General features: G+C 43.6%; 1 protein-coding gene across 1 annotated transcript in view; it reads left to right on the forward strand.

Annotated features, from left to right (window-relative positions):
• Nucleotides 1–8,740, forward strand: part of INO80 (INO80 complex ATPase subunit) — a 62,631-nt gene extending 53,891 nt beyond the window's left edge. The window contains exons 30-36 of the mRNA XM_057403992.1: nucleotides 723–881; nucleotides 2,183–2,285; nucleotides 2,849–2,937; nucleotides 3,729–3,884; nucleotides 4,963–5,122; nucleotides 5,933–6,151; nucleotides 6,712–8,740. Of these exons, the coding sequence (XP_057259975.1) occupies nucleotides 723–881; nucleotides 2,183–2,285; nucleotides 2,849–2,937; nucleotides 3,729–3,884; nucleotides 4,963–5,122; nucleotides 5,933–6,151; nucleotides 6,712–6,929 (1,104 nt within the window). The 3' untranslated portion in view covers nucleotides 6,930–8,740. The remainder of the gene's footprint in view (nucleotides 1–722; nucleotides 882–2,182; nucleotides 2,286–2,848; nucleotides 2,938–3,728; nucleotides 3,885–4,962; nucleotides 5,123–5,932; nucleotides 6,152–6,711) is intronic.
• Nucleotides 8,741–20,618: the final 11,878 nt, after the last annotated feature.

A 20,618-nucleotide genomic window follows, 5' to 3' on the forward strand; every position in this document is an offset into this window, starting at 1 on the left:
AGCATTTTCAGACCTGAAAAGTTGTCTCAATTGAAGTTGCTTCGAGAGAGGAAATAAACAGATGGACGCACAGGCATACTCCTGCAGGCTCCTCACACGAGCATTGCTGTTACAAAAACACGAGTTCTGTGTTTTTGTAGCTTTCTCAATACTTTGCTGTCCAAATTTATTTTTAAATGGTTTTGGGTTGTGTGCTTCCTGTGTATAAAGTACTGTTGGAAGGACAGGGCAGTGTGGATGCAATGCGGCATTTCAGGTTGTCATAGTAAAAGCACCAGAAGTGCTAGACTAGACTTTATCCAGGTTTGAAAGAAAAATAAATCGGAGTATTACTTTTGTGTGAAATTTTAATTTGATGGGCTTTTTTTTTCTTTAAGGTAAATAACATTAAAATAGGTTCATGGTGCGGCAAGCCTATAATTAATTACATGACAGTGATTTAATGTGGTGGCAAATATAGGAATTTTGTGCCTCTGAAGCAGATTTGTTGAAGAACATATTTAAGACATTCTGTGGAAGTTGAAACATTTACAGTTTGAATTTATCTGAAATGCAATGGAAAAAACTTTATAGGCGTGGGCAAAGCTCGGTTATTACAGCCTGCAGAGGGGGGATAATTCTGTGAGACGTATATTTTATCAGGATATTGGATTTTCATTTATTTAGGGTGCTGTAAATGTGTAGGTTTATTTAGTCCTTTCTGTTCTGGTGTTGTTTTGCAGGTGATTTTCTATGACAGCGATTGGAACCCAACAGTAGACCAGCAAGCCATGGACCGGGCACACAGGCTGGGTCAGACCAAACAAGTCACTGTGTACAGGTTGATATGTAAAGGCACCATTGAGGAGCGCATCTTACAAAGGGCTAAGGAAAAGAGTGAGGTAGGAATAAGAAATTGTCTGGAGGAAGATGCAGAAATGGTATCAAAATGAGTAAAGAAACAGAAAAAGTACCTGTAGGGAGACAGAAGAGAAGCCAGAAGTTTTTGTTCACATAAACAAATCTATGTCCCTAACACAGCAGCACTGCGGCTGCATTATATGAACTAGGAAGAAGTTAGTCATTCACAGTATGACTTCATGAAGCTATTTCTTATGATGCAATGAAACAACATGGGCTTCTTTAAGACTAGAGTGTCTGTCTTTGCTGTGTCAGGGCTACTGATTCCTCTCATGTTTAACATCCCAGATGATTTTTTAAAGAAATTTGGAAGGTAATCAAGTGAAAATCATTTGAGGTGGGAGGGTTGCCAGAAGAGCTCAGTGTCTTGCAGCATCAAGCAGTATTAGAAACCTGAAACCTTGTGAATCTTTATTGGCAAGAAAAATTGAAGCGGATTTTCTTTCTTTGGTAGCAGCAGGTATATTGTATACAGCATGAAGATGTTTTGTCTACATGAGGTTTCTTTTAGCTTTTGTCTTTAATTAAATTCTGGTTACGGTGCTGCAGCAACTGAAGCATCTCCAGCTGAATGCATTCACATTTCCCTTGTTGGGAATTACCCGTTTTCCCTAGCATACTGCACTAGAGTCACCTGACACCAACCTGCAAAAAAAAGCATAGTTTGTTTGGCTGGTGATTCAAATCATCACAATTTGCTTACACTAAAGCTTGTTCTCCTTTGTTAAGTTACAGCTCTTTGGGGTTTCTTTATATATGTCATTGCAGTAATAGAGGTTGAATGAATTCCTTAAACTGAGACACTACCCAATATGAGATTTAGCTCTCAGTCAAGCTGACTAAAAATGTTGTACCCTTTAAGAACGTGATCTGCATGATCCTCTGTGCAGATTACTTGAAAAATTGAACTGGTAATGTAGACCTGACAGGAATATTGCGGGTTTTTTTTTTCCTTTTTGGTCAGTATATTAATAATACTGTTACAATTTGTTATTTAGTACATCGTGCTTTAGATGATGTGAAACTTTGCACAAGGGATGTCATTTTTCTGCTTTCTAGCTTGGTTGTTTCTCATATTTTATACTCTTAATTATACTTCTAATAAATCTTCCCTGAAATTTTGCTGCTAACTTTGGTATAAAAGGGAATTTGAGTCAATTCTGACTTACACAGATATCCTGGCATCTTTTTTTGGCTGGCTTTCAGTGAAGGGTAGTGAGAATGGTTCATGGCTCTTTTGAGTAATTTTTCCTTTTTTTTCCTTCCTTTTTTTCCCTTCTAGATCCAGCGAATGGTGATTTCAGGTGGCAATTTCAAACCTGACACCTTGAAGCCAAAAGAAGTGGTCAGCCTTCTGCTGGATGACGAGGAACTAGAAAAGAAATGTATGTGAAATTCATGTTGCAGCATTTTCCCCATCTTCCACTTCATTAGCTTATGAAATCTGTGTTTTTATCTCTACAAACACATGTATTGCTGATAACAACTTCTGTTTCCTGGCTCTTCTTGTATTGCCAACTCTTGTTAGTACAAGCTGGTTTCATATCACTGCTGAGCTGAAAGATGAAGTTGTGCAAGAGAGACATGATGTGATAAAGTTTTTATTGGCACACATTCAGGATCATTACATTGTTCCTGAATGACAGAGCTTTAACAAGAATTATGTAGGTCATGACAAGAATAGTACTAGTAAAAATGCTGTATTTTATCATACCTTTGAAGCTGTGTATATGCTTTTATGTTGCTTGAAAGAAGGATTTCACTGTAAGACTTTTTAGTAATCTGTATGCAAATAGTTTTAATACAGTATTGTTTTCAATGTGTTTTAGTTTTAATACAGCTGACTTTAATTCACAGGTCTGTTAGAACTGGAATTTCTTGTAATATTCACAAAAGGATATGAAATATCTTTATGGTGGTGGACAACTTTGTATTTCTTTCCTGACAGTGCGTCAGCGCCAAGAAGAGAAGCGACAGCAAGAGGAAACAAATCGTGTGAAGGAACGTAAACGTAAAAGGGAAAAATATGCTGAAAAGGTACTTTGATGTGAAGAGGTTGCCTGTGTCAGTGATAGAGCCAGAAGAGCTACAGACTCACTGTTACGTGGTTTGGAAACATTTTATGCAAAGGCAGCCTAATATTAGAGGAAAGCTTTCTTCCCTTCACCACTGAACATCAATCTGTGGCACTTCCTTCCACAGAAGAGGGATATTATAGAACACATAATGCATAGTTATCTGTATTTTAATCATTAGCAACTTGAAAACTAAGGAAGTACTGCATACCCAACCAACACTAGTGATTACCAGTAGTTTACAAACAATTTGAGGACTCATGCACGAAAAAACAAAGTGATCAACTGATCATTGGTGACTTAATCCAGATTTTGTTCTGCAAGGACAAAAAACACCACATGAAGCACCAAACACAGATAAAACCCATATAGCCATGTGGCTTCTGTGGAAAAAAGGAAGATCAGTTTGTTTTAAAAAGATCATTAGAATTGGTTGTGTAATGGTAAAGAATTTCAAGCTCACTCCAAAAGGTAATGGAAATCAAAGTAATTCTCTAATAGTAATTCTCTATCATTCCAGCTATTACAGGAAAGGGGGCAGGGAATGACAGAAAAATACCCCCTACTTAAATCTAAAGAAGGAGCCTTTATGGCATCTGTTACTGTGATCTTCAGAAACTTGTTTTGGGAATTTCTGGACATGGCATTCCTTCAGTTATAATACTGCATTAGATGTTGAGATTTTGGGTTGCTTATTCTCTTTCTTCTGTTTTACTGTCTTTTTCATTCCTGGTATTGCTTTACTTATTTCAGAAGAAGAAGGAAGATGAATTAGATGGGAAAAGAAAGAAAGAGGGCATGAACCTTGTGATCCCATTTGTTCCCTCAGCTGATAACTCCAACCTGTCTGCTGATGGGGATGACTCCTTCATTAGTGTAGACTCTGCCATGCCCAGCCCTTTCAGTGAGGTAAGACTCGCTGCTTTAAACATATTCTGTCTCAGTTGTGGCCTTACATCCTGTAGGATTCTCACTTTCTGTTATTTTAGCCAGTGTAGAACTTTGAGTATATGAGGAAGTGAAATGTGTTAAAGGTGAACCATGGAAATGAAAGAAATATACTGAAAACATAACAGCTGCTAGTAACTAGCTGTCTTACAGCCCCTCATGTTATTGGACATTCTGTTATTCCCCTCCTCATTCACTCTCTGCCCCTCTTTTCTTCCAATGAGTTCATTCCCTGACTCCTTCCTTTCAGCCACTGAAATTTTTCCATTCCCATCTGTAGTCCTGGAAACTTCCTACTTTTTTCTCCCTTTTTTCCTGTCTTTGTCATGCTTACATTTATAGCCATGTGCTTTCTCCCATACCAGCACCTTCCACAGCAAGAACAGTGTCTGTCTGCTCCTGAACAGTATCTCTCAAATAGCTGCTTGATGTTCAGCTTCTTTGCAAGTACTCCTTGCTAGTCTCATCTATGTCTCCTCTGCTGCCTTCTTTGCTTCTGATTCTGAATTACTGTGTTTTTTTTTTTCCCCTCTATAATTTAAATTGTAAATTCTCAGTGGCACACATTTTACTTCACCTTTTTGTAAAGAATTGCAAACTGGCTTAGGCAGCAAATACATTTTCTTCTATACCATGTTAAGACTCCTAAGTTGTATTGTTCTCTTATTGACCAAGGTTTTTTTATTTAGCAGTAATGTAGGTTAAGAATCCTGTTGCTTTCTCTCTTGCAGTTGAAGGTACACAGTTGAACAGCAATTTCCTTAAACCTCTGATGAGCCCATTAGTCTCCTGCTTCTTAACATGTACTTTCATGAATTGGAATGATGTAGCTCCTGGAGGTCTTTACTGCTGCTCAGCATGTAAATAGAGGGTGTGGTGTGATTAGGCAGATTATATAGCCTCACATAGAGAAAATGAGAGAGAACAGAAGTACCAGTTAATTACTTGTGATTGTATGTCTTTTAAAAATCATCTTATTACTGTACCATGCCCTTTCCTAACCTGAGAAGCTAACAGCTTTGTCCTCTGTCATATTTAGATATCCATCAGCAGTGAATTACATATGGGCTCTATCCCTCCCGATGAAAGCAGTAGTGATATGCTTGTGATTGTGGATGATCCAGCTTCTTCAGCACCTCAGTCAAGGGCAACAAACTCTCCTGCTTCCATTACTGGCTCAGTTTCAGATACCGTGAATGGTCAGTACTCTTGTCTTGACTTAGCATGGCTAGGTGATAACATTTTCTGTGTTTTAGCCAGAGTATATGCATGGTTGACAAGAATGGGGGAAAAAAATTGCCTCTTTATTGAGAAATTACTTCTGATTAGATAGGAAATGTGTTTATAGTCTCATTCACCAGGCTTTCCTCTCTTCTGTGTCAGTTACTCTTAAAAGTGTTGTCCTTTGTTCCCATGTTACGGAGGGCTCTCTTTCCATTATGTTCATACTACCAAATTACAGATAGCCACAGAACTATTAATCTTTAAGCTTTTTGTTGAATTTGCTGCTGAGCTAATAATTGGTTCTCTATTTCCAGTGGGTGATTGGAGCAGCTGTAATTTTAAATAATGGTGGATGTTTTTAACTACCATAGTTTTCTACACTGACATGAGTAGAGCCATAGGTTTTGGCAAGTTTCTGTAGAGGTAGCAAATGGAAGAAACTTCCTATCTGTCTTCAAGTAAGAAAATGTTTCATCCTGAAGTAGAACCCAGAATTCTCCACCTATTTGTGGATTGGATTCATAATAATGATAAGTACTTGGAATTTGTGAGAATGTGGTTAATGAAGAGTGAAGTTTTGAATACATACGAAGTGAAGTATGTAAACATACTTTCTTTTCACGCAATCACTGCTTGCTAACAGTGTTCCTGTTGATGTAAATGAAAAGTATCAGTTGATAGGAGCAGTACTAATGTCAATGGCAGGTAGTTATGATGCTATGTTCACTTGTGAGTCACCTGAAATACTATAGCAGTTACTGTTATAACATTCTTTTCTTGTTAAGGTGTTTCAATGCAAGATGCTCCTCTCACTGGAAGAGGCCAGTCAAATCGAAGCCGGGGTCGTCCTAAAGGTACAAGCGGCGGCTCAAAAGGCGGCACAGGGAAAGGCAGAAGCCGGAAGTCAATAGCTGGAAGCGCAGCTGCAATGGCAGGAGCCAAAGCAGGAGCAGCAGCAGCCTCGGCAGCTGCGTACGCAGCATACGGGTACAGTGTCTCGAAAGGTATGTGGGGAAGGGGAGGCAGCAGAACCAACCACATGACTTGGGGTGATTGTTGTTTACAGCCTGTCAAAACATAGATAAAAAACATTGTATTGTTGGTATTGCCTGTCCATTATATTCTGAGATCCAGGCAATACACAAGTGACATGGCAATGGTGTGAGTGGATAGCCAGTTTCACCACAGATGACCTTGAGAGGCTAGTCCTGCAGAAGTTTTGTCTGCCCCTTGAATTGTCTCATACCAAATGTTTTTCTTCCAGACAAATTGGATAGTGATGTTTATCCCATGGGTATGGCTGTGGCTTTCCTGCACTGCTGTTACATTGAAGTTACAGCATCAGGTTCCATCGCCTCATGGTGGTGGAGTTTCAGCTTCACACCAGCTGCAGGTGGCCCAGGGTATGACTGCAAGATGGTTTATATCTTAGGGACTTACCTCTTCATTAAACTCTCATAAATCATGTATGCATGATGGTCTTAGGGCTGACAGGTTTGTTGTTGGGAGAATCATAAGTGGAATGTATGCTCACATGGAATTTGATTCTCTTTTCCATTGCTAGGCATGTCTGCAAATAGCCCTCTGCAAACAGCAATTATTCGGCCTTCTGGACTTGCAGATTTCGGACCTTCAAGCGCCTCTTCTCCTTTGAGTTCCCCTTTGAGCAAAGGAAACAGTGTCTGTGGGACCCCCAAAAGCTTAAACCTGACCAGCAGTCTCATATCAGAAACTCCAATTCGGAAGCAAAGCAAAGGTGCCCACACCTCAGGTGGTCGGTAGTTAATACTGAACCCCCAAAGCTTGTCTGAACTGTGTTGGCTTTCAGAGTAGACCACCCTGCCAGTTGAAGGCATCCAGACAAATGCCTTGTTGCTGTCCAGCACATGTGTGAAAAGAAAATCAAAGCACAATTGGAGTGGGTGGTTTATGTGAGCACTTTGATTATTTGTATTCCAAAAAACTGTCTTTGCAGACACTGCAGAAAGGAGGGAGAGGAGTCTGGGGTAACTGGGAGAGTGTCAGTTTGTGTTTTATTGATGCATCTGGCACAGATTCCCAAGAAAGCATGTGGCTTATCCATGCAATATCCTGCAGCTGTGTGTGTGCTTGAAGTCACACCAGTGTACTTTCTCTCTTGTAGCTTGAGGTGGAACCCAGCGTTCATTTTATCTTACGAAATCGGTTATCTGAACCCCAGGAATATCCTGTAGAGTTGCAAGATGATTCCATGCTGGCAGCTGGTCAGTGTGTACATGCAGGGGTAACTGGGGACTAAGCTGAAGATGATGTGTGATTAAAAAAATCTTGTATTCTTCTAGCATGGGCCTCTGGGTTCTTTGAAAGTTCGAAATGCAATGGAAGGTGTCTCAGGGGGTTTGCAGGGAGTGGTCTCTCTTCAGTACCATTTGTCAGGAGAAGGCTCAGAACTGCAGAATACAGAGGAGACTGAGAGGCCTGGTGAGAGCAGCAGCACTGCCTCTGCTTCACAGAGTAGAAGCCGCCAGTGGTTTGGTTTACATTTCAGAGTTATCAGCACAAACGCTTGTGTTTAAAATGATTCCTCTCACTTTTGAGGTGTGCAGAACTCTTGAAAGCTTAGAAACAAACTAAGATTCTGTTATTTGGACAAATATCAAGAAGATGGAGAGCTGAAGTGCCGAGGAAGACTTTACTGCTGCTCTTCTCACCGAGCCATAGCAGAGTGCGGTCCTGCAGCTTGCAGTGCTGCATGGGGAGCAACAAAAAGAGATAGAGAACTGTGCCATTCCCCCTTCCAGCCAAATCCTGTGAAAAAGTCTCTTTTCCCAGCCATCCTGACTATTCCTCCAGTGTGTTTTCCCTTTGTCTTTGTGATCATCACACGTACTAGCTTGGTTGAGTTCACCACAGTGTGCGGGTACCGGTAGCTGTGTTCCATGAGGCTGACAGAAGGCAGCGCTGCCAGTGCCCATCTGTGTTCTCAGTCTATGGTTGCTCCTTCTCCATTCTCAGTGCACAGCTCCTCCTGTAGCCCCCTGCTTTGCTGTAAGTGTTGTCTGCATTGCACTGAGATTTAGGTGTGGGGCAGTTCTTCTGTCTGACACGTTGAATGAAAAGGCTGTTCTGCCAGGGCACTTTCATCCCTTAAGAGAGAAGCAAGTTCAGTTGCAGGTCTGGGCTGTGACAGTGGAAGATTACTTTTTTTTGTTTTCATTATTATTTTTATTATTATAATTTTTTTCCGATCCCAAATCCTTTGCCTGGCGTCCTGCAGTGTGGAGCAAGTGCTTCCTGTTGGCTCTGCCTCTAATTTGCACACCTGAAAATAGCAGAACTGAGCTTAGATTGATTTTTAAACAGATTTGCAGGGGATAATTGAGGGGGAGGTGATGTTTAATTAACTCATGAAGACTTCCCCCTTCCCCTCTTACTCACATGTATATATGATATTTAGAGGGAATCAGACAAATGCCAAGCCTTTTTTTCTCTTTGAATGTGCTGTCTATTTTTATAACTGAACTTGTACATATGTATAAAGAGAGACACATCTTTCTTTTACTAACTGGAGAAGAAAATCTTAAATAAAATGGAGTGAGATAATTTTATGTAAATCGGTGTCTTTGCATTTTTTATGCATGTAGCTGTGTGAATGAGAGGATTAGGGAAGACAGCACAGAGGGTGCATCTGGAAACACGGCTGGAAATGTGTGCTGCTTACTGTAATGCTCTAGAGTGTCTACATTCCTTCAGGTATCATATTAGTAACCTTCCAGTTACAGTTGTACCCTTATCAAATGTCTGTATTCACCAGTTGTCTTGTGTTTTGGAGTAGGTGTGCAGCCCTTCACAAGAAAACAGAAGCAAGTGTAAGGTGTAATTACACAGAACTTGAACTACAATGGTTGAATTCAATACAGTTGATCGTTTTGGGACATCATTCTCTACAGTTCACTTGTTTTCCCCTTATTTTTTTAGTGGGAGTAGAAATGACTTCTTTGTGTGCAGTCTTGATTTTCAAGCTGCTGGACAGTTGCATCAATTTGTAATCCAAAATGGAGAAAAAAAGAATTGGTAAGGTAAAAACATTGAAAAAATGTAATATGTACTGATGCATGCAATTCTTTTGGAAGATTAAATTATTGCTTTTTTAAAAACTGATAATATAAAAATAGATTTAAAGTCATTTAGTCTTCAAAAGAAATACCAAATGGCATCACAAGTTGTGACAAATGTAGTGCTTCCGAAGCTTGTGTCAGGCTCAAAAGTTGAGGAAGATTTAATGCAGCAGTGAAGTGGATGAACTGCTAGATCATACCCAGTTCAGTTTCTGTAAATAGTTAAACAGATTGATTCTTTGTACTGTGCATCATAGAAGAACTGGGATTCTGTGATATTAATCAAGGAATTAGGAAGAATTCATGCAATGGCTGTTCTGATTTCTTGGTTTGAAGAAGGAATCACTGCTAAAAAGATAAAGATAGGGAATTATTTGAAGGAAGTGGAGGTAGTTTTGTGATCAACACTGGGAAATGCTTACGTTGAAATGAGTAAAATGGACGTGTATGTTGAAGGTTTGTTCTTCGAAGTTTCAGTCTGAGCAGCTTTTCACTACAACTGCATGTTGTGTGCTTGTCTTAGGGATTGATGGCAGAAAGTCACTTTCCTGCAATACCTCAACATATTTGCTAGTGGCAGAAAGCATATTGAATGAACTGAGTTTGTTTTAAGCTGGAATGGTGAACTAGGTATCTGTATGTTTCGGGGTGTTTGGCATGCTGTGTATTCCTCCTGCTATTTGATTACAGCATTTTACTCGTCAGTTACTACAAAGCTGTTAAATATAGTTCACTGCATAGTACTGCTGTTGAAGACAATTAAAAGTGATCATTTTCTTAGGTCATCTGGCAAGTTCGGACTAAAGGGTGCTGTTTTGTCCCGCGCTCACACACATTTTTGTAGTTCAGCCTACGTGGATGTCTAGTTCAGAAGGGTCCCCGGAACACCCGTTCTTCCTGCTGCCACACATGGTTATAGAGTCTTACCAAGCAGTGACAAACTGAGTCTTAAAGACCAAAAACTGCAGTGGCAGTATTGCAGAAAGCAAAAGTGATTGAAACAGTTACCTTTTCTCAAGAAATACTGCAGGGTAGTTGGAGATGGGGGAAAAGGATGCTGAATTTAACCCTCAAGCTTGTGGACTGGGCATTCCAGTACAATGTACCATTGTGAGCACCCAAGCAGTGTGCCCTACATGTACTCTCTACATGTGGTTCATTGTCAGTACCCTAGAGAATGGCAAAACGAAGGAAAAAGCTGGGAGGGAAAAAGTCTCAAGCCAAGTGATTGTCGTGGTTTAAACCCAGTCAGGCAGCTCATTCACTCACTCCCCCCCATTCTTTCCCTCCCCCTACTCCCGGAGGGATGGAGAGGAGAATCGAAAGAATGCAAATCCCACAGGTTGAGATAAGAACAGTTTAGTAACTAAGGTACAACACAAATCACTACTGCTACCACCAATAATAACAATGATAAAGGAAATAGCAAGGGAAGAGAATACAACACCTCACCACCAGCCGACCGATAACTCGCCCCCCCCAAACCCGACCAAGCACCGACCGATACCTCCTCCAACCCTGCAGTCTCCCCGCCCTTCCGGGTAACTCTCAGTTACATCCTGGTCATGACGTGCTGTGGTATGGAATACCTCTTTGGGTAGCTTGGGTCAGGTGTCCTGTCTCTGCTTCCTCCTGGCTTCCCCTCCTCCCTGGCAGAGCATGAGGCTCACAAAGTCCTTGGCCAAACCAAAACATCACTGTTATCAGCTCTGTTCCCGAGCCGAAAGTCAAAACACTGCACTGCACCAGCTACCAAGGAGAAAAATGACTGCTACTGCTGAACCCAGGACAGTGATGCATCGAAGTAGTGAGGGAAAAGCTTGTCCTTGCTCAGCACAGGTTGTGAAAGCCAGCATGTAGGATTATGACATTATAAAAGTAGAGCACTCCAGTATCCTCTTGACGACGCTTCAAAATCACGTATATGAGACAAGGACTTGCATCACACTGTGCTCAAATTCCTGTTTGGCTGTACAGTCACTGTGCTGTCCCTGGCACACAAACTCTTAAACCACTTCTTACAAATGGTTTGGTTCCTTGGTTACATGGTGCCTTCAGAATTCTTTTAACATCTGTTTTTAATTATTGTGTTATCAATTGGAGTCCACCTTATCTAAATCAAGGGAGATTAATTACCCTGCAAGCCATTTTCTATCAACGATCAAAGTCTGTTGTTGTCCTCATTTAGTCAGCTGCTAGACCCTGTTCTGCGGAGATAAACTGGATTTTGCAGGAGGGTTTTCACCTAGAGCTGCTTAAGTCTAAACTTCGGGATACTAATACTGCACTGTCCAAATGCAGTGTTATTTCCATGCCTTCTCCCCTTTCTTTTGTGTGCTTTCCCGCCATTGTATATCTGCTCTTTGTTGCCTCCTGTTCTGTTTGTAGAAAGCTTTGTCTGCCTAGGGCTGTATCTTGCTTTATTCCCATATTCCTGAAGTATTTCCTTTAACAGCATTTCCCGGTGGGAGAGGCACACAAAGCTCAGTGGGAAAAGCTCGGTGCAGAAGGAACAGGGATCTGCACTGTGATTGTAGCTCAGGAACAGCCGCAGCTGGGAGGAGGAAGAGCACAAATTGGTAAGAGTCACTTGGGGGCAGGATGTGGATCAATGTAATTTGGGAACTGCTGCCCTGTGACCACTGCGCTGTCAGTCCTGATCTCCTGCTCCCCGTGGAGTGAGCTGGCTTGTTTCTGCTCCCAGATGCGCTTACAGGCTCGTCAGCTTCTCCCTTCTACCTCTGTCTTATTTGTTGACTATTCAGCCTGAAACACACCTTATAACTCTGAGGGACCCTTGCAGGCACATCCGTTCCTGCTCAATAGGGGATGGTGATGCACCCCCTGCTGTCCTTTGGAAAGTTCTGCTGGAATGGCTGGCAAAACAATTTTCCAGTTTTGGGTAACTCGCTACTCAAAGGGATGCTGTTTGCATGTGAAATACAATGGAGCATTTGCTCCTCTGCAAAGCCTACAACAGAGACCTGTGTGATGAGTTGGGTTTCCTCCATCTTCACCCTCCTCTTAGCTCCTGCCTCATCCCTCAGGAAAGTGAAGTTACTCCAAAGCTAATGGGTCTTCCAGGCATTTTGTACCAAATTCTATTCACATCATGTTTTTCTAGTGGTGTATGAGGGACTTTGTTTGCATCCCAGGCATGAGGATGTGGTTCAGCACTCAGGTATGAAACGATGACTCCTTGTTTCCTCAGCTCATGAGCATCACTGATAGAATGAGGTAGGGGAGGAAAACATTGAAACCCTGCTTTCGTGCCTTCTGGAGTTTCCCTGTGGTGTCTTCCTTCTTTGACAGCACTGCTGCTTGCGTTAAGGCCGCTGTACTTGACGGCAGTCAATGTGAGCTTCTAAGCGTCCGGGAATTACTGTATCCCTTATCATCTCTGTGATGTTTGTTGGCAAGCACCTGGGTTTTTCCTCCCTGCTCCTTGGACTCGCCCAACTCTTCTCAAGACCCAAGTGTTGTCTTCAGGGCTTTTGGTTGGCAGGAGAAATGTTTCTGATTAAAGGTGTGAATATTTAAACACGTGACACTCGTAGCCTTGCATCTCAGCATTATGAGGATTGTGAATTAAGGTAAAGCAAAGCATGTATTTTTTGTACACTGTTACCCTGAGTAAACCTTCACCAGCTTTTTCAAAACTAAGAAAAACTGGTACCTAGTTGGAAACTTACTACAAGAAATTCTGGAGAGCGGCTTTTTACAAGAGCATGTAGTGACAGGACAAGAGGGAATAGCTTTAACCTGAAGGAGGGGAGATTGAGATTAGACATTAGGAGGAAATTCCTCCCTGTGAGGATGCTGAGGCGCTGGCACAGGGTGCCCAGAGAAGCTGTGGCTGCCCCATCCCTGGCAGTGTTCAAGGCCAGGCTGGATGAGGCTTGGAGCAGCCTGCTCTAGTGGAAGGTGTCCCTGCCCGTGGCAGGGGTTTGGAACTGAATGAGCTTTAAGTCTCTTCCAACCCAAACCATTCCATGATACTGGTTTGGACGGTTACAGGACCCCTGCAACAATGGTCCTGAACCCCTCCTAGGTAGGCTTGATGCAGAGTAAGAACATTCACGTTAATTGGGAACATCTGTTCTCTAATTCACATTCATTCTTTAAGTGACTTTTCTCCATAGACAAGCCCAAACTTCTATAGAAATTACTCTAAACCCCATCTAACTTCCTCAAAGAAGTGTCTTTGAAGCAGCTGCCTTTGGTAATCCTTGTGTTCACTGCAGTCAGTCCTAAACAGCAGTGCCAAGAGTTCTTGTCTCTATTTTCTACCTGTAGAGGGTTGCTGGGGTTTGTTTAAAGAACGGAAGAGTCAGCGAATTTCACACGTAGTTGGCTCAATGTTGCTTTTCATTATGTTTTTAAGCTCCATTAATCCTTTGGCACGTGACTGCAGCTGGCTACGTGCTGCTCAGCGGAGTGTGCTGCGGCCCCATAAATGCAGCGGCACGTGGCCTGACACACCCCTGCGTGATGCTTCACAGCCTGTGACAATGCTCCAGGGTTTTCCTTTGCAAGCAGGAGGATGTTTGGGCTGTGTGAGCCTCCAGAGAAGCTTGAAAAGATTAAAAAAAAACTTTTTCCTTTTTTTTGTTCACTCTATGTGTCTGGTGGGCGCTGATGTGAGGGGTTTGCTTCTTCTTGTGGCTCCTGCTGTCTCCATATTGCTCACATAGAGTCACAGAATGGTTTGGGTTGGAAGGGACCTTAAAGCTCACCCAGTTCCAGCCCCCTGCCATGGGCAGGGACACCTTCCACTGGAGCAGGTTGCTCCAAGTGCTGTCCAACCCGGCCTTGAACACTGCCAGGGATGGGGCAGCCACAGCTTCACTGGGGAACCTTCATGAGGCCCATAAATGCCTGCAGTACCCCTTCTGCAGTAAGGAAGGGATGTGTTGCCCTCAAAAAGCCTCCCTTCCCATCTTCTGATGCATGCTCCTCTCATCTTCATTCTCTAACTGCAAGATGAGACATTTTAATTATTGCCTGTCAATCACAGAATCATAGAACATGAACATTTTTGTGGACAGCTGCTGCATTCCTAAAGACCTCTTTTCTTTGCATTTAATCCAGTATTCTTCTTTGATTTAGTCTCATTTACAGCCATAGTAGTACAGTATTTTGGTATTTCTTTGACATGGATCTTGAAATAGATCTAAAGATGCACAATGGTCCATTTCCAGCTCTGGATTTGAGGTCCTGCTGAAGCAATAATTGAGTTTCGTGTTGTCTCTTTGTCCAGGTGACTGCAGTCACTCATCATTCTCTGTTCAGAGTTTGGAAGAAGTTACCACATCTAATTTGTTGTCATAATTTCACTGTGGTACAGATTTAATCTGGTAAACACAAAAAATATTTGCTGCTTAGGTTTGAGTAGTTTGTCACTGAGCTCAATTCCTATGGATGAGCTGAAAACTGAATGCCATTGTGGTGCTGACTGTAATGCACAAATAGGGTTTTAAACACGGTGTTGATTTGAGACTGGAAGTGATGATGATTTCTCTTATGGCTGCTATATATATCCCCAAGTGGTTTATATGCTTGCTTTTGAAACACACTGTCATGAGCCTTGCTGAAGGAGGCTTGCTTCCCTAGCTCTGATAAGTTGCTATTAACACAGGCAATCAGAGGTATAGATTGTGTATTGTATAGCAGCCTTCCAATATCTGAAGGGAGCCTACAAAGATGCTGGAAGAGGGAGTCTTCATCAGGGACCGTAGTGATAGGACAAGGGGTGATGGGTTTAAACTTAAATAGGGGAAGTTCAGGTTAGATATAAGGAAGAAGTTCTTTACTGTGAGGGTGGTGAGGCACTGGAATGGGTTGCCCAGGGAGGTTGTGAATGCTCCATCCCTAGCAGCGTTCAAGACCAGGTTGGACGAGGCCTTGGGTGACATGGTTTAGTGTGAGGTGTCCCTGCCCATGGCAGGGGGGTTGGAACTGGATGATCTTAAGGTCCTTTCCAACCCAAACCATTCTATGATTCTATAATTAATGTCACTTGGCTACACTGAGGTTTGCTGTCCTTAGCCGTGTATCCTTGTGCCTGGAATCAAATAACTACATGGTGAGGGTGAGAGATGGTTTGATAGAATAGTCCCAGACGGATTAGAGAAGCCCAACTCTTCCTTGCAGCGATATAATTGATAGCAAATGAGACAAGTAATGTTGTTTATGTACTTTAATTTAAAACAGATCTCATGTCTGAGATGTTACAGGAATAAACATATGTGAGAAGTGTGGGACTGCCAGCAGCTGTGAGCCTCGGCCTCAGAAAGGGACTGCCACAGATTTCAGTGATGTGCATAAAGCAAAACCATCCCAAGCTATATAAAATGTTGACAAATAACCATTATGCAAGTTTAGGTATGTGAAGGTGTAAGAATACTAAACAACTGCTAAACTGGCAACCACAAAGGTCCTCTTTGGGCAATGGCAAACATAAGGGTTGGCACAATGAGCATTTCAGATGACTCTCGCATGTTTGCACTGGGATCTAGTGCTGATTACATGAGCACACATTATCTGTTTGCCCACATGGCCTCTGAATACCTGATGTACAGTCCTGAGTACTCTGAAAAACATCATCCCTCAGTGTTCACATTGTGCATTCAAAGTCACTGTATGCTTTTGAAGTCATGCTCTTGATGTCACAGTCTCCCATCCATATGATGGAAATAATACTTCATCACAAAGGTCTTGTGAAGAGGAATTACAGTTTGCAACGGTGTTGCAGTGATTTGCAGAGGTTGCTGTGGTGCTTTGCCAAAGAAAAGTCAAAATGGGGAATGTTCCCCCTGCGTTTGGAGCAAGGTGTGGATAAATGACTACAGGACCAAAAGGAACTGAACTGCTGCTCATTTTTAGCATCCTCCCATCAAGTGAAATGAGGCAGGAATACAGTGCATATTTTTTCTGAATGAGGCTCGTCCCACAGTTACTTTTTATCCTCTGTTCTGAACTCGTTGCCCTGAAATTATAGGATGTATTTCCAGGAATAGATTAAATATGCATGTAGTTTAGAGACACAAATACTGCCAGAATTGACTGCGCTGTGCAGCAACAGGAGACACAGTTTCATGTGGCTCCTGCCCTACAGAGGTAATCAAGTCTCTTAACAGTTGCTGTCAAAGGGAAGATAAAAGGCAGCATCTATCACAGCCATGAGGAGCTGGGCGTTCCTGCTCTTTTCTCCTCTAAAAATGGGATTATGTGTTTATGGAGAGGAACATCTTGGAGAAAAGTATACTCTTATAAAGCAGACCAAAAGAATGAATTATAATCCAAATGTGGCAGAATGAAAGTATAATGTAAAATGAACGTACGTATAACCTAAACCGAATGTGTGTATGATCTGAAATGAATGCATCTATAATATAAAATGAATGTACAATCTAAAGCCCTTCCAGCTGTTTGAAATGCACCTTTGGCTCAATTTTACTGGAAGAAATGGATACTTCACTGGAACACAAAACTAAGGGAGAGATTTCAGCCAGTGACATCCCGAGGACGAAGCTGCTGACCCCAGCTGTCTGTAACAGTATCTCCCGCACCTCCAGCTGACCAGCAGCATGTGCCCCACGGTCCTGTCGGGTCATTTGCAGCACTGACACTTGTGACACGTGAACACGCACCCAGCAGCGCTGCCCTGGCACGGGGTGCCCATGGGGTGAGCAGAGGTAACATCAACACATCCACAGGCAGCGCCTGCCTCTCCTCACCGTCCCGCTCCCTCCTCCTATGGCATCCCGTGCTCCGTCGGTGCTGACATGGGGTTTGGGGAGGCTGGAGTGCGGTCTAGGCAAGGAGGGGATAAAAAGCTGCATTTTTTGTTTTCTGAATGTTTTCAAATGTCACATATGTTTTGTGTAGACAGAGCTCAATACCAGCAAGCTGGCTCTGGCTGCCCACCCCCCCGCCAAAGCAGTTTGTTTGTAGATGAGGTTATAATTGCTGTAAGTGGGTTGGATGCGAGGCTGTGACATGACTACAGTAGTGTCTGTGCTGGTGGTGTCGCTCGGTCCATGGCTCCAGCTCAAGGCAAAGCTGAGGCCGTGAGCTAGTGAAACCCAGTGCTCATGTTAACCTGGTCTGTTCCCTACCTCCCTTCCCCTCAAGATGAGGGTACGTGGGGCAGATGCTGTGCCAGTGAGCGCATCGTGTTGTGTATGTGCTAGGTGTGTAGAAATCTGCAACTGGAAGTATGACCAATGGATTTGTGCATGGGATGGTGTGCCCAATGCGCTGGAGGCTGCTCATGACCACTCTGCATAGCACAGTTGAGCTGCACGTGCCTGCCATGTGCTTCATCAGCTCAGGTATGCATCCATCATGTTCATGTTCTGAAGCACAGGCTTGCTAACCAACAAGGCTAAATGACACGTCAAAAGTCATCCTCTGACTTGTCTTCCTATGGGTGCTTACAGGTTTGTGGCTGCTGCAAGAGCTGGTACCTGCTTGTGGATGAAGCACCGCTCTGGGGCTCACTCCGTGATGTCAACTGGTAGAGCTTGAACAGTCCTAAGGATGAAAACTTTCCCTTTCCTTTGGTGATAGGAGTTTAAAGTGCCAGTGGCTATCAGGTGTCTCTTCAGTTGTCAGGCTCAGGCCACACTGATCCCTGATGCTTTTAATCGAAGCTCCATGGAAATGAGTCCCATTAAAACAGTAAGGTGAAGGAGGCAAAAAGCAGCGTAAACAGGAGGACATAAGAGAGAAGTCTTTGTTCTTGTGTCCCAAGAACAGCCCAGCGTGGTCTGGGACCAGTGTGGTGTCCCCAGCTAGGAAAACAGCACCTCGGTGTCTTTGAACTTCCCTGACCTTTAACGTTATTTCAGTCTCATTCTCTGGCGTTCAAGGTACTGGCTGTGCTTCAGGAATTCGCAAACATAAACACTCCTCAGTGTGGCTGGCACTGCGATGAGACGAGCAGGGATAAAACACATCCAAGAGCCAAACACAAAGTGTATGGGGTTTGTAAACACAGTATGTAGAGCTGCCCAGTGCTGCCCAGAATGCCCACTTCCTTCCGCCCTCTCTTCCCCCCTTTCAAAGCCATGCGGGGCTTCTCTCATAATGTTAATACAACACATAAATTAGGGAGGGTTTCGCTTAAGCCCAGGCAAGTCGTTAGTAGGAAATTCCAAACTCCGCTCAGCAGCTGCTGGTTTTGCTGCAAGTGAGTTTTCCATGGCCTGACTGTAAGTCCCTTCCTGTTCCGTGCGGCGCTGAGCTGGGCTGCATGCTGTTGGTGCATCACTGCCCACTCGCGTGCTGGGACCGAACTTCTTTATGTTGCATCTGTCCTTGACTTGTAAAAAAACCCTTTGGATTTGGTGCTACTGCCTAGGTTGACTCTGAGTTTTGGGACACATTGGCAGCGCTACCATCCTGGCACCCAACATGGAACACGTTATATGGAGAAGTGTCCAAGTGCACAGGTGACCAGGTCTGCATGTTTTGTGCTGGGTATGTTCTGCAAAGTCAGTCTCGCTTATAGGGATTATTTCCCTATTAAATAGACCCTCTCTATTTCCCCTGCTTCACCATCCAACCTTTCCTGGTAGCAGGAGCGGAACAGGCTGTTACTGAGCCAGATGTTATTTCTGGACACATCAACTCTATGTACAGTGTGCACCAAGTGCTGTCCAGCCTCTGCTGCCGAGGGGAGCACGTGTCAGAGCACAGCCTGACAGGCTCCTTACAGCAGAGCACCGGGCGGTCAGCCTGGGTACCCCTGCAGAGGCTGCCCAGGAGCAGCAACGAGCATTCTTTGGGGCTTTTATCCTTTGCTTTTTTATTTGCCTGTGAAACATCTGTAAGTGACTAAATCCACGTTTCAGCCTGTCTCTTGAGTGGCAAGCAGACATGTATGGAGTAACTCATGTGCTGCATACAACCAGCTGCAGCTCCTGCGACAGCTGCTACATCCAGCTTGTGACTTGCAGGCCTCTCCCCACCACACATGGTGGACCCCCTCAAGACTGTGTATGTGCATCAGGTGCCATGCCTCTCCTCTTCAGCTCCTCCTGGGACTCAGATCTCATGCTGGCTCCTTGATAGCCTCCAAACTCTGTGCTGGCCCCGCTTTCTGGATGCTCAAACATACGTTCTCCTCCAGTAGACTCAACCAAGCTGTTGGCTGCTGTTGCACCCCGCTGGGGAATGCTGGTCTGTTCCTTACCCCTCTCCTAGGCCACTGGCCTCCCCTGCCACCTCCCTCCCTTGCCAAGCTGCACGCCTGTATTGCCTTCAGCCACGAATATGAGTTTGGTCTCACTAGTTTTCTGACCCAGCATCTCATGTAGAGAAGTGCACCAAGCACGGTAAGTTCACACTCAGTGATGCTGTATTGAAACTACATTTTTACTCAAGCTGGAATCATCTTATTGAGATTTACCTGTGTGAAGTCTCCTCAGTTCTCAATACTTCACCTCTGAAGCTGAAGTGACACTGTAGTATCTAAGAACCAGACACTTTTCCTTCTGTTTTTGTATTCTCTGCATGCTTTTAACATTGCTGAGTTTATTTATCCTTTCTCTTGCCCTATTAAGGACCTCAGGAGAACTTTATACATAGGAAGGCCAGGGCTGGATTAACTGTTGTCATCTACTTTATTTAGCTGGCTGGGCCACTGCGAACCAGCTGGGTAGGTCCTGTCCTAACGTACTCAAGGAAATGGTGACTCAGGCCAGTGTTCCAGGGTTATGTGGGAACTGCTGGGCAGGAGAACTGAATAGGCTGAAGAAGAGACTGAAATCATACGAGCTGTGCTGGGTTTAAGACTTGGGAAGTGTAAATGTGATTGACGGTGCTTGTAAACATGTTTCTATTGCAACCAGTTTCTAATGTGAAGTGACCTGATTGGCACAAGCTGGTCATAGGGATGTTAGAGAAGAGAAAACGGTGTGTGCAAAGGGATGCATCTCCAGAAATGCCCTGCAGCACTTTGCAAAGGAGGGCACTTGTCTCACCCTCTGACAAGATGGGTGCTCATTCCCAAAACAACCACCAGGCCAGCGGCATTGCTGCCAGAAACCCACAGCTAGCTGCCCTGGTCTAAGTCCTGTCATGGGGAGAGGCAGCCTGTAGTGAAATGTGTATGGGGTAGGACACTGTCCTTGTGCGTCACCACTGGCCTGGCACTCCCAAGTGCCATGGTTGTGTGACTGCCTCCAAGCAGCAGTTATCATCTTCCTCACATTTGGTTCATCAGAGGCAGGCCACCGTGGTCCCCATCTCTGAGCAGCAGCACACAGAGAAGCTGGACAGATAGTTGCTTCATTAGGGACTATAGTGACAGGACAAGGGGTAATGCGTTCAAACTTAAACAGGGGAAGTTTAGATTGGATATAAG

This window comes from Pezoporus wallicus, unplaced genomic scaffold, assembly GCF_028554395.1.
Source record: "Pezoporus wallicus isolate ANWC-B61680 ecotype Strahan unplaced genomic scaffold, APGP_CSIRO_Pwel_v1 contig_8673, whole genome shotgun sequence".
NCBI classification, from domain to species: Eukaryota; Metazoa; Chordata; class Aves; order Psittaciformes; family Psittacidae; genus Pezoporus; species Pezoporus wallicus.